Here is a 25,169-nt window from a genome sequence, read left to right as displayed (position 1 = left end):
AAACACACTTACAGTCCTTTACCCAGCTCCAGGAACTATCCGACATTTTTTTTATATTTGCAAGCTGGGCACTACATTACAAATCATGAAGAAAGAAAATATAGTATAGAACAATATTTTATTACAGTCTTGGACAAACATCTCCCATCAGGAAAAGATGTCTCCCATCTCTACAAAAGGCTTTCATCAGACTCTTGCGAGAATACTTAAATGGAAATTGGAATCTGATACCATAATAGAAGACGGACTTTGGGATAAACTTTTTAACAGCAGTCATAAAGGTATCAGCAGTCAGCATTGGAAAGAATTCGACTGGAAAATCAAAATTAGATTTTTTTCATAGTCCTTTGGTTGTTTCAAATCTTGTAAGGGATCTTCAGCAGTTTTCTGTTGGAGACAGTGCGGTAAAGTAGGAAATCATGTGCACATATTCTGGGATTGTCCAGTTATTTTTGAAAACTGGAAAATTATTAAAGAAGAAATTGAGAAAATCTTGAAAAGAGAAATATCTTCAAATGTACTGTTTTCACTGCTGACCAAAAATAGATTTTACAAATCTTATTGTTGGTTGCAAAGAAAACTTTAACAGCAAATTGGAAAAATCCTAAATCACTGAATGTGGCTGAATGGAAGCAGAAGTTGAGACACATGTATCTCATGGAAGTGGAGCATGGTCTAAATCAGGGGTGGCCACCCAGTCAGAGACCAAGAGCCACAAAAATTACTGTGGTACTACAAAGAGCCACATCACACACATGGTCTTAGAGACACACTTCCTCTCACACATAAACAAAATGACATAAAATGAAAATCAATACATTTCCAATTATCAAACCAAGATCTATTGTCTTGTCATCTATCTATCTATCTATCTATCTATCTATCTATCTATCTATCTATCTATCTATATAGGTAGGTAGCTAGCTATGAGCACATGAGTGATTGAGATGATCGCATGTGGAGAAGAGAAAATGAAACTTAAGTATCAATCTCATCACCCGAATATTGATCAATACTGATCCCAATGTCGAATGAATGGATCGAAGAGCCACACACCGAAAGGCAAAGAGCCACATGCGGCTCGCAAGCCACAGGTTGGCCACCCCTGGTCTAAATTATATGATAATGTGTGAATCTGTTTATTTATCGATTATTTATTTACTGCCTGTATGCCTTTTTTTCCTTCATAACATTGCATTGTATAGTGTATATCAGATGTGCAGTTGCATTATATGCAGCTCTATTTTTTTATGCATGCAATATGTTTTGTATGTAATGTGTTTTGCACTTTCTTTTATTTCACATCACTGACCCTGTTTCAGATTGTGTTCTATGTTAAACTGCAAAATAAAATCAAAATAAAAAGTAAAAAAAAAAAAAAGTTGACAACAAACAACTTCTTAATAACGAGAATCAAAGGTGAGTGAAAGCGCCCTATTACAAAACACTTGGGTTAATTATTCATCAAAGACGACCCTCAAACCCTGTGGTTTTATTTACCCTGTTTTTACAGGTGGGTTTTGATAAAACATATCATGAATGTGTTTATTAAAACACAACTTCACCTCCAGGTTAAAACCATTTCAAGACTTTTAAGAAGAAACGCTCTTCCTCTTTAATTAACCACACTCATCATAGACTTAATTAGAGGAAGGAATAATAAACCCTGGATAAAGAAAGAGATCAAAATTAATTCTGTGTGCGTGCGGTGGTCGTTCCTCCAAACCAGATGAAAGTTTCAGCTCATATCTTCCATCTTCATCTTATTTTTACAGCTCATCAGTCATGTTTGTAGACACTGCAGACAGCCTGTGCTATGAACTGACTGCACTTTATTTTCTGTTATGGACATCCACAGCCCCTTTACTCACTGTGTGTATCTATCTGCCCTCCAGTCCTTGCCATATTGACTTTCTTTCTCCATTTCCAACCTTGTTAGTCCTCCTTATTCTCAAAGTGCACCCACCCTGCCTGCCCGAGAAGTTTGCCAAGTGCACTTTATATGCACCATCCTTCTAAATTAATGACATCACTAAAAGGCTTGCTACAATATAAAGTTTGCATCTTGTCCAATATCCTAAGTGCCTTTGTGCCCCTCCCCCTTCCACCCCTCCCTCCCCTGCTCCCCAAAAGGCTCAGGCCTCATTTATAATATCCTAAAATGGATGGAAAATTATCAGGCAGTTCTGGTTCCAGTCCAAATTAAGAAATTAAGGCAGACGGGAAGAAAGCGGCCGCCTGTCAGCAATATGTAAAAAGCAAACTTCTTGGCATTTATTTCCACGGCAATTTAAGGTCTTAAGAGGAAATATTTCAGCCCTGTCACACAAAACAAATACTTACCCAATTTATTCCTCTGATTCCGAACATTGTCCAGTTCTTTACTGAGGTGGTGAGCAAAGCTCCCTCTGGTATACGCGTATGTTGATGATCCTGTGGGGACAAAAAAACACAGACATAAATAAAATCTACTGCATTAACAAGATTATTTTTCGAGCCAAAACTAATAAAAATTTCTTCTTATTAAACCAGCAGATACGTTTTACAAAGACAGGGGTTAATCGTCATGATTATGAATCATCTATTGGTGACTAAAATCCTTATGACAAGTTTTAAGAGCTCTGTTGTGCCCCCCAAAAAAAGATTTTCTTTTTTAGATTTTTTGCCAGGCTGTAAACATGTTATTTTGTGCTTTAAAGTTTGACATTTTAAAATGGGGCTCAATGAAGAAGAACTCACGGCTGGACACAGCCTCTAGTGGAATTAAGGGGAATTGCATGGAGCAGGAGTTTTAATAGATTGCATTGTTCTGTTAAAAAAAAAATGAAGATTTTTTTGATTAAATAAAGAGTGTAGAAAAAGAAGGATGACATAGCAGTTCTTCGACTTGAAGCCCCGCCTCCTCCATGTTAACAGATGGGACATGGGTCAAAGTTTAAAATCCAAATCCAGGTTGAATAAATGTTTGCCAAACATGGTTTCTGTACGCTGATTTATGTCATGTCATGTCATGTGAGGTCATGTCTGACAGCTATGTTGACCAATGAGGCTCCTGCAGCACTGTACGTACTACAACTATAGGTGTGGAAGAAGAAAGTTGAGAGGAAACGTATCTAACAGGAACACAAGAGAAGTACAGAGAAAAAAATGATGTTTTTCCCATTAAAAACTGATGAAACTGGCCTTTTCGACTTAAAAACATTATTTTCTTACATTTCCCATAAACAAGATACATTAGACCATAAAAAACGCAGCTGGTGTCTTAATTAAAAGCTTGTTAACTTTTCACTATATTTGTCTAATGGTATTTGACTTCTCTTTATTAAGAAATCCCATCAAAACAAGCGATCCCTCTCCCAACATAACAAATGTGATCTCAAACAAGTAAAAATAATCTCTTGTGTCAGGAGCTGTCTCGTACATGCCACAACTGGTTGAGCGGGCTGCAGAAGACAGCAAGGGATTCTCCAGGAAAACCGCAAGGCCGACTCATTTAAGGCTAATTTATCTATTTTACTCTGTTTTCCTTCCAGGTTGACGCACCAGCGTAGAGGCCCCCTGGAGCCAAAGAGGAAGAGTATCCATTTGCATCCCCTGGGGTGATTGGCAGCTCAAGACCAATTAGTTCAGTGTTACACCGTTACTAGCGTGCAATAAAAATACCATCTTTCATCTTTGTTACAGGAGTGAAGGACCAATCACTTTGATCAAACCGCTTTCTTCCCTCTGTTATTACGACACGCCCTGTCTGGATGGCTCTGAGTAGGCAGGAGAGCTGAGAGAGTCAAGGAGAAAGGCAGAGTTAAGAGTGTGTCTGTGCCCTCGCTGATACCTGTCTCGGGATCTAAAGACGGGAAAGTTTGAACCCTTGGAGCACATGCAGTCACAACAAAACAGGAAATGTCACGGACAGTTCAATGATTTTTTTCACGCTGCCTCAGGGAAGTCAAATCTGCTCAGCTGCAAGTAAACTAATCTATCACCTCTCTGCATAACATATCCTCTGCCCGTCACCCAGCGCTGATAAATCATAGATCACATGAATAGATGGTTTGTCAGAGTCGTGGATTCAACAAGGGACAAAGAACAATATCATCACTTGTTTCAGGCTGCAGAGGGAAACAGCTAGAATACAACTGCAGTATCTTCGATGACATCACTCCCCCGGACTGAAGTTAAATATATCCTTCTCTGCTTCTGCTGGCAGCATCAAGTAAAGACTGAATTACAGCGAGGCAGAGATGCTGAGTGAGGCTTCTGGCAGCCAGGAGGGCCTTGAGTAATTCAACGTATCCTTCTCCAACCTTCACCAACAGTCAAAAAATGACGTCACCCACGCATATGCTAAACACCACGCTGAGGCATCAGAGGCACTGGCAAGGTCATCGCGCCGCAGAGCATCTGGACTGGTGCTCTGCTGCTCTGCTATCAGCAGATTAGGCTCAGAGAGGGCAGGTGTGTGGAAACCTCCACACCTGTGCTGCAGTGTACTTAGAGTACTAGAATATGGATTTAAAGTTTGTTCAAAGCAAATAATTCTTAAAAATCTGAAACAATTAATTAACAATTTGGTTTGTTGAGATCTCTGATGTTTCTGTCCTTGCATTGGAAGGCTTCAGGCAACATCTTTTTAAAAATCAGACAGAAAGAATAGAAAATAGGTAAAATATATGAATCCTTTCACCTTTTCATAAACAAATGCAACTTTGTGAGTCTTTAGCATAGACTGTAAAAAAATGGACGTTATCTTGCTCCGCTCAAAGTGAGGTTGCCACAAAAACTGCTCCCCCTGGTGGCTGGCTGCAGTATGAGTCAAAAAATCCAGCTCTCCAGTCATTCCAGATGGGCTGTCGTCAAACTTTGAAAAATTAATACACCTTGTAGAAATGTTTCTCACATCAGATTGTTGTGGTGATTTGAATATATCATTTGGCTGCCTTGTATTCAAGTCCTCTTTTTTCTGAAAATTTACGTTTTCATTAGTTATAAGAGGTTAAAAACAAGGTTTTACGTAACATTTAACGATGATTGACAGCTGCCGTTCTTGCGTATTTTTTTCAGAGATTGTAAAATATGTCGGGAGGTAGAGTCAAGAAGTGATTAGACTCTCAAAAGAAAAAAATGATTATTATTTTTGTCACCCAGCTCCACTCACATTCTCCCAGAATCCCTCACAGTCTCTACTGCGCAGACTCTGGCTGCACAAGTGCTGCCAATGGTGGCGCCTGTGATGGGGGTATTGTGGCCTTAAAACCATACAATGGTAAATGGTAGAGTCACGCTGTCCACTCTTTATATGGTCTATGGTCTTTAGTTGTAAAAATAAAAATATATTGATAGTTCTTTCAGGAGTTTACTGGTCTGATGCCGAAAAAAAGAAAGTTTCCCGCATGTTACAATGATCACAGGCAGGATGAGCATTTTGTCCCCCCCAAAAAAAAGATTCTCTGAAGTTAAATGTCCAAGACTCTAAACATATTAGTCCCATTGTACTCCAAACAAATGAACAGTTAAGGCCATTACTCTCTGATCTGCAAAATCGAAAGCATCCACACTGCCATTACAAATGGGCAATTACACGCAGAGAGAGGACAACAAAGGGCCAGATGTATAAATAAATGCTGATGCCTACAACTGATGTGGCTCAACGGGCCACATCTACAAACACAAACTGGCTGAGAGGCTGAGAGGATCGTGTGGATGCGGAGCGGACACAAGCAGTTGAAGCAAGGAGACAACATGGCTCGCCCCTGGAGTGTGTCCCGTGAACTGTTCCTGAACTGCTGTCTGCTCTCAGCACATCAAAGAAACGCCACTTTAGCCTGAGTGTGTGTGTGTGTGTGTGTGTGTGTGTGTGTGTGTGTGTGTGTGTGTGTGTGTGTGTGTGTGTGTGTGTGTGTGTGTGTGAGTGTGTGTGTGTGTGTGTGTGTGTGTGAGTGTGTGAGTGTGTGAGTGAGTGTGCGCACAAGAAACATTCAACCCTCTTTCACTTTTTATTCTGACCTGTTTGTTCAGGTAAAAATGGATAGTTTCTCAGCCTCGTGTTAAGTTGTTCAGAGTTATTTTTCACCTCACAGAAGCTTGTAAAGATCAAACAAGGCTGAAGATGATAAGGAGCAGATTACAATTATTCTATCAGAAACTTCAAAGCTGCGCAGTGCGGTATGAGCCCTAAGGAAGCATACGCATTGGTGGCAGTCTATGGAGGTGACCAGTGTGGCGTTCAAAAACATGCGTCATTATCAGACAGCCATCTCTCTTACCTCCCTGGTTTGAAAAGACGCTCATCCTCTTCATTTGCTCGCATCTGTACTCCTGGTTGCGTGCTTGAGTTAATATTAAAGTAGCTTTTGGAACTTGTCCCAAATACTTCCTGCTTTTTGAGATCATTCACTGTCAAACAAGGCATTTGTGAACACAGAGGGGGGCCGGTAATGCAGGCTGAAAAAATAACGTCTTCACCATCCATAAACCTTTAAAACTTTCCCTTTGTGCCCGCGAAGGCTCCCAGTCGCCTTTTCAGAAGTCGCTGAAAAGTCGCTTTAATGTCCACAGGACCCGGCCAAAAGTTCTTATAAAAGATTTCATTTCCATCCTATTACCCAGACTGCCATTCTGGGCCTTGCATTAAATGAGGCAATCATTTCGCCAGCAGTGACAGTGGCTCTGCAGTGTCTTAAATGGATCCTTAAAAACTTCCTTAACATAAAATATGGTCCTGGCTGCTTCGCCCTTTAAGCAGAAAGTTATGAGAGTAAGACAGCAGCAGGGAACGGCTATGTCCGTGTATGTGTCCGTGTATGTGTGTGTCTGGCTGAAATTTTCAATGCTAATTGATTCCAGTGTGGCGCGCTCCATCACACCCAAAAGGGCAGTCAACCCCTCTCCTCTCCTATAATGTGCCAACACGTCTCCCACAGACATACCGTTTAATCTCCTCTGAAGGGCTTCCTCCTGCAAATGGATGCAGTAAATCTGCTCATCCAGGTCCTCCAGGATCTGAAGGGGAGGGAGAAGAGGGAAAAAAAGGAGATGAAATGGGTTATAATTAGGCCCAAAGTGGGACTGGAGAGATGGCAGATGGGAGAATGAGTTGGTGATGTATTTGTAGTCCTGTGTCGCATACATAAACGGTCGACTGAGACGGATTAGAGGAGAAGGTGGCTTTAAGTAACAACTTTAACTGTGTGTTTCAAATAAAGTCATAGGTTTAAATTCTTAAAGAAGAGACAGAAATATTGATCACTTACTGTTGGCTTCACTAGTAACTGGCCCATGACGGTAAACATCCTGGACAACCCCACAGGAGTACACACTGCACATCAGACAAGGAATGAAAAAACTTATCAAGCAATTCTAAACTGATTATAAATAAGCAGATGAGGTGATAGTTTTTTATTATCAGGGGGTAAGGGAAAGTAAATGGCTTACTGAGTAACAGCAATCCTCCCATCAGTGATATGCAGGAGTAAAGGTACGGCAGGTAAAACTCCCAAAGATCTACAGAAAACATACACTCATTTTAAAAAGAAGTACAAGTGCAATGAAGAGTTTGGAAATACACAAAAAAATTCAGCACACAACTTTCTGAAAACTCAAGATGTCTATTTCAGAGCCAATTTGTTGGCTTCAGAGGTCAGGATGGTGGTATCATCTATCCTTGCTTACAGCTTTAACACTGAGCTTAGCTAATCAATTTGTAGCCTAAGTACCTCCAGTAATACCAGACATTTAAAGCTCTGCCAGAAGCTTTCCAAATCAGCCAGACTTCCCTTCAAAGAGACTCAAAAGAATGTCTGGAAAAAAAACCCACCGTACAGCGACTCCATACTGGCAGCATCATTATCAATGAGCGCTGAAGCCACCCACACAATGCCCAGAATGAGCAACCCCAGCAGGAAGAGCATCACGAAGGTCTCCAGGATACGTGCCTTAATGCCCTGAGGGGAAAAAGTGTACAGAGAATAGAGTCTGGTTGATATCAGTAACAAAATGTGCAACATGTGGCTTAAAGATGCTATGAGGAGGATCTGTTTTGATTGCACTCCCTTGCCACCTTGTGGCCTGGAGTCTTCGCACACTGTCCTAAATAACTTAGGTGAAGCGTGTGTGTGTTCTGAAATTAAATGAAGATCAGATCAAAACAAATTTTCTTTGTTCAAAACAACTTTTTACTGGATACAACGCATGGAGGTAAGGTATTTATCAGTACAGTTGCGTAGCACTACGGTTTGAAACGAGACATCAAGCAAACACTGTAGCAGCTGGCTATACGTTAGCCTAGTGCTCTGACGTATCTGTATGCTAACGTGACAACAAGTAAACACTGTCAGTTTGTTAGTGGTTTATTAGCTGAATATAGTTAGCGCAGCTGGCACCCCAGTGCTCTAAGACATGTCCGTAATGTGTAACGTCAGTTAGGGATGGGTACCGAATTAGGTACTTCTATAGGTACCAGCCGAATTCTGTCAAAAGTACCGGGAACCGGTTCACGTAGAATCAGAAGGTACCATGTCTAGGTACCTAAATGCATCCTTGTGACTGTGAGAGAGTGGAAGAGTCAGCAATTTTCCAAGCTGGACATGAACACAGCATTGCAAGGTTATAGACTGAAGAATAAATATGTTAAGTTGAAAAATATATATATATTCAATTATCAAACAAATTGATATTCTTTACCACATAAACAAAAAAATACCGAAAATTTGTACCGTTGAGTACCGTTGAGTACCGGTACCAACTGCCAGGTACCGGGTATCGGTACCGTATCGTTTCAAAAGTGAAAGGTACCCATCCCTAACGTCAGTAAATCCTGGTTAGCTATGTCCTGCCAGTCATCTACCAAGCAGAGCTAACATAAGCTCACTCTTCATTTTATTGATAAACTCTCAGGTTTGAACAGACCACTGCAGAATAACTGCTGCATGTGGGTTGAAATGAACATTATCACAACTAGCTTAGCCCCTGTGATGAAATTTTCCATGGGATTTTTTGTGCTGGAATATTGGAAAATTTTCAGGATTTTGTTGCTATCATCTTAATTTAGTTTTTCTAAAAACCTTGAGAAAATTTTGAAAACTTTTTTTCTTGTTATCAAGTTGATTATGAAACATTGCTTTAGATGTGTTTGCATGTATGTCTGCTGATAAAAAACCTGAATGTTAAATATTTATACATGTATACAACTGCAGTTAATATAAATTCCCATAAATTCCAGTTAATTCACATTTATTTCAAAAAATCCCACTGGAAGTTTTTTACTTTGAAAATTTGCAGAATTTTGCAACCCTAATCCTAATAACATACATAAAATTGCAGTGACACCTTTGGTTGGAATCTGTATTGCTTTTCCAGGATAAAGACTCCAAATTCCAGAGAAACTTTTGCTGAGGTGTGCATTTGTTTTTGAAACAAATAAATAAAGAGCAGACCTCTTTTTAACCACAATTTTTATCTGTTTAAGACAACTTCTTGCAGGATTCGAAGTGACGAGGTACAGATTTCTTTCTGGTAATTTAGCGCTTTTAGAACACGAATCCATTTAACGTGCAGTTAAATGGATTCGTGTTCTCGTGGGAAATCTGAACTGACCCCGTATGCTGTGAAAGATCATTTAGAAATAACAACTTTCAGTGCTGATAATCTCATTTTAAATTGTGAATTGTGAAAAGTTTGACTACTTTAAGATCACTTGCAAAGTCCTCAGAGTGTCTTTTAAGTTTCACCCACAAAAAGGATTAAATTTATGAGACATGTCCCTCCTCCTCCATCCTGCCTGGCTCATATTAAACACCATCATTTCCATCCACATCGCACTAACATGACATAAACGCTCTGTGTCAAACAGCTCTTTTATACACACATATTGCGGTCTATAAAGAGGCTCTAACTGGGCCTGGTGGTTGCAGAGGTGAAATTAAAAAGAGTAAAGAAAGCGGGGGGCTGGGGGTTGCTTTAAGGAGCATGAAGCCTGGCTGGGTCAGCTACTGTCTGCGATCAAGAGCAGGCCTCCCATCTGGGGCCGATTAGCTGCTCCCTCAGCACAACAGTTGTGTCCCGGGCCGTGCAGACGAGAGGCTTTTTGGGGTAATTTGGGTTTTCCGGGTCACAAACTGCTGAGTGGTTAATAAAGTCCTCCCTCTACCTGTTCACACAGTTTCCATTTCCCCCCCTGCTGGAGAGCCGAACTGTGAGATAGATGCATGCACATGTCAGAGAGGCTAGCAGGCAAGGGATAACAAGGGCTCTCTGCGTTTTTTTGAAGTGCTGCTTAAATTGAGCACATATGAGCAATTTGTTACCAGCTAGCTGTGCGGTTGCTGTTCAGTATTTGCCAACAGGTACGTGAAGGAGGTCTCTCTTTGAAAGTCAGCTCTGTGAATCGAGCGGCTTTATAGAATGGAATGGTTTCAATTCTGCAGATCAAATCAGACAAGGCAGAGTTTTCTTTCCCAGCGCCGTTTACTGTCGTATAAACCACCTGTCCTTCGGCATGTGCACTAAAACTTGGATCATAGCTGTCTTCTCCTGCATATAACCTAAAATATTGTTCTTTTTTAACTCGATTTGAAGCTCTTATCTTTTTAAAAGCACCTGCCTGACAAGTGAGCATTTATGGGTCACAGACTGACTCTGTGTCTGCACATAATCACCACAAGTGAGCCCCTAAGTCCCTACTTTGGAAAGTAATTCCATCCATTTTCAGAGGTGAAAATCCCCTGTTGCATCTTTCCTGCTTGCCCCTTTCCTCCTCGTACAGGGGATATGATGGAGAAGGTTTAGTAAGACAGAGAGAAGGTAGAAATTTCTAGCACAAGAAGAAGAAGATTGGGCAGGGTGTGGAGTGCCCCAGTGTGGCCAAGGTGGACACTGCAGTCACTGGACAAACAGCTTTGGAGGGGGGTATGATGAAATCTCACATCAGTATTAAACAAAACCTGCTATCATAAATATATAATTTAAATCAAAGAGATATCAAATCTTGCGGGAACTTTAAACTAGCTATAAATTCACCAATCAATGCGCATCAGGGCATGAAAATAAAGCTGTAAATCTGACGTGCTCATTTAATTCTGCTGACTGCTTGTCGTGCTCCTCTGCACACTGAGTTCACTTGATGTTTCTGCAGCTTGCAGCAGAACTCAACTGGGCAGTGGGGAAAGCCATGATGAATAAAAAAAAAAGAAATAGAGAGGAATAAAGAGGGGGAACAACAGAGCTGGTGGAGAGGAGTCAACGTCTGAGCGCATCTCATTCCCCGGAGGTAGGAGAGGTGAGAGAGGAATGCTTTCAGGGACTTGAGCCACGTCCCACACGCGCTCTCTTAAGGATGCATCGGGGCAGGCAGGAGCCAGAGGCGGGACGTGCGTCCGCTCAAGCGCACCAGTCCACCTTAACAAGCTGCCCATGCCATGCTGAAGGTGTATTCCCTTTAGATAGGTCGCTCAATCATTTATAAGGCTCAAATCATTACCCATTCAGATCATTTAGGGCAAAGGCAATGCTTCTCACCTCCCCTACTATCATCCCCGGCTGCTGCCTCGCTAGAAGAACAATCCACACTGTCAGACATGGAGGAGGAAAAGGACGCCGCCGGTTCTGATTGATCCGTCCACGCATGCATGACATTGCACATTGAAAGTCTACCTTTTACCTATCCTGCAATCGACATATGTTTGCTCTGCCAAACAAGGGTGTAAAATTAAGAAACTCCAATTAGCCAGTTATCACTGATCAAAGATTAAACTGTCAACTGGTGAAGGAAGCAGGGAAAAAAAAGAAAAAGACCTCCGCCTTGGCATCCAGAGCACCCGCTGAAAGTTTCTATTCTTGCCTTTCTAAATGTGTAACTACCTCTAAATATAGCAGCTCTGAAATATTCAGCATCCCCTGATCCTCACACCGACATCGAGTGAGGGGGCTGCTTAACTGCAGCTATGTTCGAAACAAGACTGAAGAGACTTCCAAGAATGTAAGCGGCCAGAGAAGGGCAGTAACCGCTTCATGTGCCGTCGCAAACAAACATGCGTGGGTTCATGTGCGCCCCAACACACACACACACACACACACAGAGGAGTAAATCAACGTCTAAATCCAGCCAATTACACAAAGCCACAAAGGGCCTGGTGAGCTTTTTCACCTCGCTTGTGCAGCAGAAAAAAAAACTAAAGCGCAATCTAGTGCACCTTCTCTAATATCAGCTGGAGGAGTCAGGATGATGCTCGGGAAGTTGCATTGTTGTGTTTGAGGGGAAAAAAGAGGGAGAAGTCAGACAAAGAAAGAGACGTCTGGTGGTGTAGCAGCTTCCTAGCTGCCACCATCAATCCTGCGCGGGTCAGCAGGCAGTGGCAGAGATCATCCCGCAGACCATCCTTCTGCTCACTGTCAGGGGCGTGTGGAACAAGAGGCAAGAGTGTAATAGCTGAAAGGAGGGGGCAGGCAGGTCTTTCTTCTTTTTTTTTGTTGCTCTTTGGCCAAAAAAAAGGACTGCCCTCCTTGCTAAAGACGTGCCAGATGCCCAGAGACCTTATTAACGTATCCTTCAGCCAGTGGGCCGGCAGAGCAATGACCGTGTCAGAGACAGAAAACAGAGGACAGGGACACTCCCCTGTAAAGCTGCACTATGAACTTCTAAAGACTCTTAATAAGACTTCTTAATAAAAGCAGCACTGACTGGCATTGAACATGATCGGCATCACGTCGTATCATTCAGGTGGGGGGTGGGGGGTTAAGAGGAGAAAGGAAATAACGTAGGTGAAGGATTAGGGATGTGAAAAAAGCGGCTGTGTGCCCTGCTGGTTTCCACGACTGATTCACTGGATGAGTCAGAAAACATAATGAAGGATGCAGCTCCAGAAACGTGTGATGTTTGCAGAGTTTTATTTGACATCCTACAGTGACCAAAGCTACAGAGAGGTGTCAGACTGTTAAAAGAAAACTGCTGTATCCTGAGCGCGTCGACGAGTGCGTCTGATGGAGAAGAAAACGAAGCAGATTCTGTCGACGTGTGCGACAGATGCTTTAGAACAGTTCAGTTTTGCTTTATAAATCACTTGTTTTAGAAAAACTGAGTCATGAGATGAGGGGGGAAAAAAATCCTGAGCAACTCGCTTGTTCTTTTTCAAATTCCCAGCTCGGACTAATATGTTGCCATGGTTACCAACATTGTAACAGGCAGCTTTAGGGAGACATTGTGACCTTAAAGGAAGGTATGTAAACACCACTTTATATTCTCCGGCTGGCCCTGCCCCGAAAGAAGGCCTGGGAAAAATGTCTGCATGTGCAGGAGATTTGAAATAAATATCCAGGCTCCCATTGTGGAGCTCCAACAAAGACGAGTATCTTAGTAACACCACGCGGGGTTTGCTCGGCGAGACGTTTTCTCTTCCTACCCCCCTCCTCCTCCTCCTTCCCTGCCCACTGCCTCCCCAACTCCCCCCACCGCCCACCCCCACCCTCCTCCACAATAAACACACTTCTCATCATTGGCGGGTTAGGGCTTAGGATGAGATTGATGAGGAGTTTCTTTAACTACCAGATGAAACCTGTTGGCCCTTTGCTGGGTCAGTCAGGGGGTCAGACTCGTTCCAACTCGTTTCAGGATCAAACACATTTCAATACGGTGGGGAAGGACCAAGAGACTATTCACCAAAGAAGTTCTTGATGCGGAAAAACTAAACCTAGAAGCCTGAACGTTAACTCTGCTGACTTTATGTCATCGTACTAAATAAAAAGACCCGTTTCCTCCAGATATTAAACATCTGAACATTCAATTACACTGGAAATAGACAGGAAGTTTCACCTTCATCCAAGTGTTTCTGAGCAGATATATCATACTCCTCATGCATAATTATCAAGCACACTTTAGTCCCATGATATAAATAGAATCTGAACAAAGGCTGGTGCTGATGTCTTCACAGTCTTTGTCAGAACATGCTGATCATCTTAAAGAGGGATAACAGAGATGGCTGTAGCTATGATAATGCCATCTACTGGAGATATAAAATTAACTTTAGACCCTGTAAAGTTTAAAAACTTTAAAATAACACCTTTCTGATTCAACAGTATTTCTTTAAATGTCTCTAAAATGTGAACTACAAAACGACCTTTTGTGACGCAGCTCGGACGCAAAGATTTGAGAGCCGTGCAGTAAAAGTGGGAGACATTTTAAAGCCGGATCATAACATCTGACATCAAGAACCTCAGTGGCCCTGATTCATCCACAATTTGGACAATTTGTTAAACTATTAATCACTCAGGTGACAGAGCCTCTGAAGAGGTGAACAGTTAACATTAAGAAAAAAAAAATCCACATTTCCATCTTTATTCTGGTGGCGTCTTTTAGTACATCGTCAAAAGTAAACACAGCCACATGAAAAGGCTGACTTACGGTGTTAGAGGTGAAATTCATCATTCACTTCATTTCCGCAGTCAGAAGGAGCTCGCAGCGCCATAACGTTAGCCCGGGAGGTTAAAACGCCACATAAAACCTTACAACATTGTGGTCTAATGCTGTTATTAGGAAAAGGATAATATCACATGATAAAAAGTCTGATCTGCGTTTTACATTCCTCTGCCTGTTGGCTGCATGATCGACTCTGCAGGCAGCTTTTTTATTCTCTTTTTTTTTTTTAATAGGTGAAACAGGGGGTGTCACTTCCACCCCGTCCACAGCAAACTCACGGTATATACCTGGAAGTGCAGTTCAACATTGAACAGTGCTTCCTCTGAGTGAATTTATGGAAGATCGGTAGCAGAAAACAGTCTCGCAGAAATGAAAAAAGAACAAAAAGGGGGAAGAGGCCTGCGCCCCACTTCCTATACAACAGGGCCCTGAAAGAGAAATCCAAGCGAAACAAATTAGTGGGCTGAGGAAGAAAAGAAAGAGCCATCTACTACAGTACAGGCTAATTTTTATGTGCTTTTGCCAGGAGGGACATAAACCAGAAGGGTTTCAAACTGTGACACAGGATAGAGGTGTATTAAAAGTAAATCTTTCCCCCTCCATTTTGCGAGGCTCTATTGTGCTGTCATGTTGCTGCGACTTTATGGACTTTTGGAACACAAGCTCCCAGCTCTCTCTGTTTTTTTTGTTTTTTTTTTCAAGGTAATCAATTAAACGAGGAAGTTCGCTGAGCCTTACAACTCGATTATTAGCCAGTCCTTTTGAAGTTTTATTTTAGGGGGCTGGGGGAGGGGGGGTGACAAGGAATCAGGCTTTAAATCAGAGGGGCCGATGCAGCAGTGTTGAAGCGTTTGCAGCCTATGGCCTTATTGGAAGGGTTTGTCAGGATGTGGCGCTGGGCGAAGTCCAGATTCAGACTTTCATGGTTAATGAGCTTTCTGCGGTGGCAGTTACAGTCAGTGGCGTGAGTCAGGGAGAGGGCAAGGACTAGGCACCTGCTGCTGCTGCTGCTTTGGCTGCTCAGAGAAAACTCCATGCATGGATCGTAGAATAATGCTTCAACACACAGACAGAGAACAAACTGGTTTCCACATTATGTGGTTTGAATATTAAAGATTTTAGTTTGACACAGGGTTTAAGAAAGTAGTAACTTTTTCTCAACAAATATCCTCTTTAATCTCATTTCTCAATCTCAATTTTTTAAAACATTCTTCTTTCCCCAAATGTTTTGATAAATTCCGGTTATGAACTACATGCTACTCCCAAAGACATCCCCAAAAGTAGATATGATAAACTACCCAAACGTACCTTTTTTGATCCTGCAAATCCCTCAGATTCCAAGAAGAAATAGGCAAAGGGCATCAGGACGAAGAGGCAGAGGTTGGAGAATAGTGACACCAGGTTCCACAGACCTGCAGAAACCACATACTTCAGATGGAGCTCATGCACAAACAGTAATTTGTAAATCATGATATTGTTTGTTTTATAATTTATCTTTGAATGTAATAATTTTAACAAACAGGAGTCTGTTGAGTACAATGACATAATTGCAGTTAGTGAAACGGCTAAAATACTCTGTGTCCTTATGTATGACACCAAGATGTGGACTCTGATGCCCCCTGGTGGCTGATGGGGCATCCTACAGCATTACTCACAAAGCATGGATTTGATACAACACACAGGGAGATAATGAAGTATAAATTAAGATAATTTTCTACCAATTGACAGCAATTTTTGTCCCTTTGTCTGTTGTTATGGATTGGCATGTTAGTGTATTCCCACGGCAGAGGGTCTCTGGTCTCCAGGACTGTTATTTTAAGGGGTGGAAAGTTTAGGGAACCCCTGTGGTTTTTTTTTTTTTTTGCAAAATTAAAAAAAAAAAAGAACAATGTGTCCTTAAATGTCTTTTTAAGCTGTAAAATCAACAAACACATCAACATCAACAAACAGGAAATCATTTCAGAAAATCCTAAGTCGGTGTCGGGGGGGGGGGGGGGGGGGGGGGGGGGGGGTTAATTAAATATAAAACAGCTCGAAATTTTTGCAGATTTATTAAAATTCACAAAGTTTTGGATTTTCAATTTTTTTTTTTAATATTTGCAAATTTAACCAAAATAACAAACTAAGACATTGCATGTACATTTTCATAAATTCAAAAAACTTAACATTTGGGAATTGTTTTTTTTTTTTTTTAGATTTTCACTATGTATGGATTTCTTCATTATGAAGTACAAAGTAGATTTTGTGGCTCCTGATTGACTTCAGTCCAGCTGAGCTCAGGCTAAATGGCTCCTATGAAAGTGAAGGTTGCAGACCCCTGTGCTAGAGGAATGCAGAAAGACCAGAAACCAATTACACAGAAAATCAACAAGATGATTTCGACAGAAAAACCAACATGTCACAACCCGGTTAAAATAACATTTTGGGTTTTACAGATACTGCAGACGTTAATGGTATGATTCATTTCTATTTTGTGGTCAAAACCTGAACCTTCATCATTTGGCCAATTGCCTGAGAAGGTCTCTGAAATTTATTCAAGAGAAGAGAAAATAACATACTGAGGCCTTGTACACACAAAGCCAGGTGTTTTCTAAAACAAATACCCTGTCATCTGTATTTTTGTACACACGCACGCCAATAAGTGCAGCTCAAAGCATGCCAAACACATATTTGGCAGTGTTTTCAGATGTGAAACCAGTGTCAGCCAATCAGAATTAACCCCCATCATTCAGCTGTGATGTTTGAGAACCAATAACTCTGTTACCAGAGATAAACATGAAACCAGAGTTTTTCAAAACCGTCACTTTGGCCATTTCTTCATTTTTTTGTGACGTAAAACTGCGTTTTTCTTGTGGATGACAGGCATAATCGAATAGAAATATATGTAGTTTCCCAGTGACACAGCCATGTGCAGACATGGCCTAAGACTGCAGAAGGATGTGATTGTTGGAAGGTGAAGCCCCGCCTTGACTGTGTGAATTAAAAAGGCCAAATCCCAATCTGAAGCATACATGTACCCCCCACACAAGAAGAGAAAATGGAATCCTTTGTCATTATGTAGAGGAAACACGTGATCTGTGTGACCCACTGACCGTGAATGAGGGAGCCATTGAGCCACTGGATGTAATAGTTTTTGGGGAAGGAGAGGAGGATCTCGTTACTAATGATTGAGAAAGGCAGGAGGAAGACGGCACCACCGGACACCGCCAGGGTGAAGGTGCACAAGTACAATCTGTGAATGGAATAAAACACACACAGACACACAGAGACACAAATGTCAGTACAAAAAGAAAGAGAAAAATTGCAAGAGATTTCTTTTGTTATCAGTTACTTTTTCTGTGTGAGAAGACTTTAAAAGCAAATCAGACTGAATGTTTATAACCATTGGCTTTAACCGCCAGTGACTTATTGTCAGTCTATACTTCTAATCATCCTCCACACTTCACTCCAGCGTGCCCTGCCCCTGTCCTCAGACAAAAGAAGTACGCTGTCCCTTTTTCTGCAGCCTGCAATGCCTTTTTAGAAATTTAGAGGCTGCAGGTGTCCAGATTGGACCCGGGGGACTGACCATCTGCTCAGAGGTTCTCAGTAAGGGCAGCACAACGTCCCCTCTTCCCTGCATCACCAAAGGTGTTCATTGACTGAAACTCTTTCCATGCATTCTTTTTCTTTGCTCTAAGATGCTGCTCTCCTGTGCAGGATGTATGTGGCTTGTTCTGTACGCCTAAACTGACAGATACGTGATACAGCAGCCCCAGTTCTGCAGCAGTTCACACAGACTGTAAGTGGAAGATATCTGCATATAGTTTATTGGGTTGGCCAAATCATTGAAATGCAAGAAAATTTTGCATCAAAATTTCTGCAGAAAGTCCAAGGAGATGATTTCTTCTGTTTTCAACCATCACCCACAATCCAAAGATATTTGGATCCTTATGATATTGAAAAAAATATATAAAAATTAATCCTCAGAATTTAACAGAATTCCAATTAATGTGTAGTTTAACTGATTTAATTCTGTTCCAATTTAACACTATGTCTTCTTTCCATTTGCTCAAATCAGCTCTTTAATCCTCAGTACTGTATTAAATTGACTGCTGCTCTGAAATAAGTATATCCAACTGCTACACTTTAGTAAAATGCTTTGTTCTAAAACGAAGACTCAGGAGGGTTCAGCTTCACTCACGATATTCTGTTGACAACAGCATCTTCGTCCTCGTGGTCGTCTGTAAGAAATCAAAAACACTTCAGTCACAAGGCGCTGAGAGTTATCAAAGGTTCACATTTGAAACTTCATATCCTACCAAAAACAGTAATTAAACAACGCTCAGGACAAACTTCAGGTTTGTTAACTGATTATGCCTTTTACAGGGCCACTGCCTCAAAAAAACCCAATCTTTGTTAAAGACTCTTCTCAATTGTTGTCCATGGCTATCAACTCTCGACTCTCAACTGTTCATCTTAAACTCTCAACTCCTCTTCTCAACTCTCAACTATCCACTCTTCCTCCCGACTGTCAACTCTTCTCCTCAACTATGGACTCTCCTCTCTTTTTCCTTGACACTGTTATCAACTCTCGACTCTTCTTATCGACTCTTCTTCTTGACTCCTTTTTTCCACTTTTCTTCCAAACTTTTTTTCTTTTTCAGCTCTCGGCTCTTCTTCTCAACTCGTCTTCTCCCGCCTTCTCAGACAAATTTTTCCATTTATTACTTTCACTTCTGACAGGATAGTGACTCAAGCAGGAAACAGGATGAGAGTTGAGGGTTACATACAGGAAAGAGGCCGCATGTTGGCTATCCACTTGAATCACTTGGTGTAGGAAAATCAGCAGTCTGGATTTCTCCTGTAAAAGCTCCATAAGGGGTTTTCTGGTGCAAAGTGGTCTACTTTCAAAATGCAACAAGGGAAGCCTCGGTGACCTAGACGTACTAAATTTGTCCTGGGAACATGGGATGCAGTTCACAATGTCTAACCGGGTCTTCCTCTCACTTTTCTTCTTCAAAACTTGTATTTCTATTTTCAGCCATGAATGTTTGAGATTAACAAAACATTTCCTTTTGTTTAACTTGTCCACATATCAATCAGTCTTTGTTGTGTGGAAACATTCAGCTGGACAGGTTGAGTCAGTATTGATTGATAGTATTTACTCAAAGCAAAGTGGGATGGGTGCAGTTTACACTGACACACAGCTGACTGTAACAGATTACTCTGCAGTCATGGGTGTGGCTTCTCACGCACACACACACACGCTTACACACCTCTTAGCTGTCATCTCCTGTAAACACAATGACCATCTGTGTATGTGTCTGTGTGTGTGTCTAAACAGAACACAATCAGCTGAACACACTGGCTTGGAAGGTTCAAGCTGAGAGAATGGATCCACCATGAACAAACTCGAGCAGCTTAAGTGTGGAAGATTCGTTAGGGCAAGGTAAATGCTAAATTCTGTTCCCATGAAGTGAGAGAAACACTTACCAGCCTTTCTCTTGTATCGGGTTATGATGAAGTAGGATACGATGTAGAGAACAGCAAAGAGGAGGAAGCAAATCTGAAATGACACCAGAACAAGAACAATGAATGTAGATAAAAAAGGGCTTTAAATGTTTGGTACAATAAATCAAATGGTAATCTGTAGCAGATTTCAGACCCACTCTTATAATCTACTAAACATATCATGAACACAATGATACCTCATTTAAAATACTAAACTGGATTAAATATTAAAAGGTCACATGAACAATACAGCTCTATATGTTCAGAGCTGCTGATCTGATGTGTTAACCTGATCTGTAACACAGCTGTAAACACTGGTCATGTGAGAAACCAGTGTTGAAATTTTTCCCATGAGTCTGACAACCATGATTACCCGGTTCATTTTCCTACAAAATTGCAATTTCAATGTATTTTGTGCAGCATTGCCACCAACCTAACAAATTGTTGTTTGCTATCTGTGGGATCTGGGGCCTCAGCTTCCATAATCTGAGTTATCAGTATTTCTACTTGTCATTTTTCCTGGTTACAAATCAATCAGATTAGTGTTAAGGAAGTCAGCAGATAGCCAAAACTTTAAAAAGAGTCTGAAACAAAAAAGAGTTTACCTCTGAGAAGTCAGTGAGTGATTTTTTTTACCAATTATTTTGCTCAAAGAGGTTTTCCACAGGCCCCAGTATGCCAGCATTTAGGTTGCACCCCTTATGAAGTAAGCCCTTTCCTGCATGTCGCTCCCATCTCATCCTGTTTCCTGCTCAATCCACCTTCCTGCCTTTTCTCCTGATAAAAGGCACAAAAAGCCTGAAAAATAAATTAAAAAGGGAGGGGGTACCTAAATAACCCTACCATAACTTAATAATAATCAACTTGGGCCAATAGTAGTAAAATAACTGTTTATGTTTTTAAATCAATCAACCAGTCACCTGATTTTCAGTTCAGGAGGTTATCAAACAAGAGTCAATAGCAAGAGCAGAATAAGCTGTTTGGCATTGTTGTAGAAGATTTGGGCCATTCAGCATCAAGAAGAGCTTGAATTTCCCAGTGAGTCCCCTTCGTTTTGTCCCTTTCAACAGAGTGAGGAATTTCAAACTGAATTCACATTTTATTTCCAAATTCGAGCCCACAAACTGGAATTCTTTAAGAAGTCAGAAATTCATCAAAATAACATAAAACCACAAGAACACATTTTTCTGTTCATAAACAAATAACTGGGATTTGACATTAAAAAAAAACTCTATACTCTGCTTTATTGTAAAACAGTTAATTTGAGAATTTATAGGTGACAATAATAATAATTATATATTATCATTAAAGATACATCATTTTAATTAAAGAACTTATACCAGTGGGTTAACTGTTACAGAGACATGAAAAATATTTTGGTAATCACCAACTGTTGATAACTCTAAATTTAGAACGGCAGAGGCAAAAAGCAACACTAGGTGGTGGTGTAGAAAGTTTGTAAAACCTGATTTTTACCTCTGCCGAGGAGGTTCTGTTTTTGGGAGAGTTTGTCTGTTTGTCTGTAAACAACAGATTAAAAAGTAACAAACGGATCCTGATGAAATTTTCAGGAAATGTTCAAAATGGGATAAGTAAAAAGTAGTTAAATTTTGGAGGTGATCTGGATCACCGTCTGGATCCAGGATTTTTTTAAAGGATTCTTCATCATTGTGAGATAGGGCTGTTTTTACCATATGTGTATATAACTCAATGATAAGTGCTTTGCAAAACAATCCAAGACAAGGTCACCATAATTTCTGACAGATGTAAAAGTATGATCCAGATCCTGGAAATATTCTGGATACTAAGATCTGGAATATGAAATATGTACTGGGTCATCATAATTTTCGACACTGTCAGGTAACAAATTGTCGTACAAACCTTCAACTAACACCAAATTGTAGCAGACAATCTGCTGAAAGGAGGTACAACATTAAAGTAGGACTAAAGTGTTGGTGACAATCACAACATGTTTTGCATAGGTCTGCGCTCTCTGAGTGCTTTTCTAGTTTTTTTTATAATGTTGTTCTTTTGGAACTCTTTTACGCCCCAGAAGATAGCGTTTTCTCCAGTTATGAATCTTAAAGTCATGCACCCCTTTTACCAGAAACTGGCACTGATGCTTTCTGGTTGTTTTTGGAAAATTTCTGAGTCATCATGGAAGATTTTTGTTATCTAATGGAAAAAAGAAAACAGCTTTTAGATACCCTACACCATCATGAGGTTAAATCACACTACAAACAAGGGCAGATAAAAATTTTGAAAAATATATTTTAAAAATGAGATAATAGTCACATGATTTGGATTTTATTGCTGCTTGATTATTCGAGTATTCAAAAGTGAGGACTCATCCCCAAAGGCAGTGTGCAGATGATTTGGAAATAAAGAATGAAAGTGATAAATGCATCGTTTTACAATGTGTGACACTAATTAGGAGAACGCTGAGCGCTAAGTGGTCCAGAAAGTTACAGATGAATGGAATCTATTAGGTAACCCTGATCTCAAAACAAGCTGGATGGTCTTACTGAGAGATCACCTTCCACATTCCCCCCTTCTACTGTGACAGTGACCGGGACGCCACTAATGTTAGAAGCTCCCACTTCAGCACCTATCATGCTCTCTGTCAACATTACACAACTCTTCATGGCCAAGCTGGGACTACGAGATGACTCAGCCAGACACCAGGCAGAGCGTGTACATTTCAGACAGACAAAACGACATAAAAACAGAGATACCAGGCCCTCTCAGTCAATCTGTTGGGTAAGTGGTGTTATATGACAGCAGGAGAGAGACAGAGAGCAGTTTATCCTGTGCTGCTTCTTTCAGACAGGAAGAAAGATGATACATTTTAAAAGTGATGGTGGTTCAAGCAGGAAAAAGGGGGTGCACAGAGGGGTCACACCCAAAATAACACAGAAGGTGGTGCACAGAGCTGATAAACTGGTACAGACCCAGAGATAAAACCATTTTAAAGATATAACAAAAGAGCACATGCTGACGTCACTGCAACTAGACTTGTAATCATGCTAGTTTCTTCAAAAATCAAGGAGTAGTAGTACAGAAAGTACTGAAACAAGAGGAGATAACAACCAAGTCAAGCCAGTCAAGATTCAAACAAGCAGTTTACACATACACTCAACCAAGTCAGGAATAGTCTTTCACACTTTTCTGATACTTGAACTCAAGATGGGGGTCCTGTACTGTAGTTAAGCTCCTTTAGGTGGATATTGTGAAAATCGTGCAAGAAGATGAGCAGATCTGTCTGTTTTAAAGCAGAGCAGAAATGCTATTTTTAGACTCTTGTATTAATTTCAGATTAATTTTCAGATGTGTCAACATGGAACATGGATATGTGCTACGAGGTAACCTGATTAACAGAGGAAAAAATGCTTGTCTATTTACAAGCCTTCACATGTTGCAAGGCAGAGCTGTTTGGAGGTACAAGGTGGAAAGTTTACAGAATCTGACGAGGACAAATGTGAAACCTCACTGATCACATTATCTCAGTCGTCCATGCATTCTTTAGTTTATTTTGTACAGCAGGACTGTGACCAGAGAAGCATTTTCCCGCACATTATGTTGCATGAGTGACGAGTAAAAACTAAAATATTCCCACTGATGTTACCTTTGCAGAACCCATAGAAATCAATTCATAAGCTGACTCACCACAAGCATGATTCAGTGTCATCATATCAGCATCATGCAAAAAGAGCATAGGTACAGAATGTTGATATGGGATACTGATGCTGAGGACAAAATGTGCAAGCTTAAGCTGAGGTGTTGAGACTGTATATGACTGCTGCTGAGACATATGATAGTTTCCATATTTTAGAAGTGTTTATTGATATGACAGTTACCAAATTTTAGAAGTGTTTATCAAGTAAATGTAAGAAGACCCAAGACACTGATACACTGTCCTTTTTTTGGAAATCCTCACTTAAATGTTCTGCCATAAAATTACCTAACCAAAAAACACCCAACAAGAAATTTTGACAGAGAAAGGGGGCATGAGCAAAAATATAAAACCAATCATCCATCAAACGGATGTAAACATGAGCAGAATTTGCATAACTGAAACCAATTTTTAACTCAGACCTCAACTTTATGTTTTTTTCCTAAATCACGAATCTATCATTCAAGTTCTAGCTTGATATCCAAGCTGCAGAAGCACATTAAACTTTATTTATTGGGACCAGAGACAATAAAGATGGTATACACTAAAGAAATAGGGATAGTAGAGAAAGCTACAAGCACATCTAACACATCTAATCATGAAGGTAATACATCTAACAAATGCAGGTGAAAGCAATAGAATGAAGGGCTCTGGGACTGATTTATCAAACAATAACCAAATACGTTATAGATGTAATGACACTGTACCAACATATGACTTACTTTTGACTTCTGGTAGACTTCTCCTCCCTATTACGTTATATTTTATGGCTTATCTGACCCTAAACGTCAAAAGACTTTTTCCTGAGATATATGAATGCATTTCTAACAAGCACAATGTAATAATTCTTTAACTTTATGGCAAATAAATGCTTCTTTCAGCTTAATTTAAGTGTTTATCTCCACCCTGACTACACAGGATTTCTGTGGTCAAAGACGCGGTATATTTTAGCTACACAGCCATGTCTACTTTACGCATCGGTCGAAACATTTTGCAGTAAATCAGCTTTAAAAGTGCAAAATTGTATAACGTTTCAAAGTCCAAATGCTGCCATAACAATCAGGTTATCAATGGGAGCTAACGTCAAAGCAGGCTAACTTGAAATAGCTCGTTTTTTTAACCAATACATGATTCACCCAAAAGCTTAATCAGACAACGAATAAATATTATGTATGTGCGTGTCAAAAGGAAATGTTTCACTAAGTGGGATTAATTTATCCGTTTATAACTGACAGACTGAGTTAGCCTCAGCGACCGTTAACGTCAGTTCAGTAGAGGACGTTGTTAGCCAGCTAGCCTTCATTAGCAGCTTACTTACGATGTACTCTCGAACCTGGCTGTGGAAATTCTGCTCTCTGATGGTCACATCGTCTTCTTCCATTCTTCATATTGCAAAATCAAAAAAAAGAAAAACATGAACTATAGACTCACTACATGCTAGCTTTTTTTCCACTCGCAACTCAACAGCAACAACTCATACGCCTTCTTCCCCCCGCTGTAGAAATCACCCTGACTGGTTTAAAAGACAGTTTACATCGAAGGGAAGGAAACAAACCGCTCCGTGCTAGAAGAATAACCGCCCACAAATAAAGTGCGTCA

At 40.6% G+C, this 25,169-nt stretch overlaps 2 protein-coding genes across 2 annotated transcripts in view; one reads left to right on the top strand and one right to left on the bottom strand.

Moving 5' to 3' along the window:
- Positions 1-5,873, top strand: part of rnf32 (ring finger protein 32) — a 37,107-nt gene extending 31,234 nt beyond the window's left edge. Inside the window, exon 8 of the mRNA XM_074693267.1 lies at positions 3,534-5,873. The gene's annotated coding sequence lies outside the window, so the exon portion shown is untranslated. The remainder of the gene's footprint in view (positions 1-3,533) is intronic.
- lmbr1 (limb development membrane protein 1) overlaps positions 1-25,147 on the bottom strand; it is a 43,201-nt gene extending 18,054 nt beyond the window's left edge. The window contains exons 1-10 of the mRNA XM_074693265.1: positions 24,889-25,147; positions 19,880-19,952; positions 18,588-18,627; positions 17,497-17,636; positions 15,713-15,816; positions 7,814-7,940; positions 7,432-7,500; positions 7,251-7,315; positions 6,927-6,999; positions 2,344-2,433 (exon numbers count right to left, since the gene is read on the bottom strand). Of these exons, the coding sequence (XP_074549366.1) occupies positions 2,344-2,433; positions 6,927-6,999; positions 7,251-7,315; positions 7,432-7,500; positions 7,814-7,940; positions 15,713-15,816; positions 17,497-17,636; positions 18,588-18,627; positions 19,880-19,952; positions 24,889-24,951 (844 nt within the window). The 5' untranslated portion in view covers positions 24,952-25,147. The remainder of the gene's footprint in view (positions 1-2,343; positions 2,434-6,926; positions 7,000-7,250; positions 7,316-7,431; positions 7,501-7,813; positions 7,941-15,712; positions 15,817-17,496; positions 17,637-18,587; positions 18,628-19,879; positions 19,953-24,888) is intronic.
- Positions 25,148-25,169: the final 22 nt, after the last annotated feature.

This window comes from Halichoeres trimaculatus, unplaced genomic scaffold (genome assembly GCF_033239565.1).
Source record: "Halichoeres trimaculatus isolate MK-OKI-2021-1 unplaced genomic scaffold, fHalTri1.1 fHalTri1_scaffold_18, whole genome shotgun sequence".
NCBI classification, from domain to species: Eukaryota; Metazoa; Chordata; class Actinopteri; order Labriformes; family Labridae; genus Halichoeres; species Halichoeres trimaculatus.
Note: the sequence above shows the minus strand (reverse complement) of the source record. Positions and strands in the feature narration are given on the sequence as shown.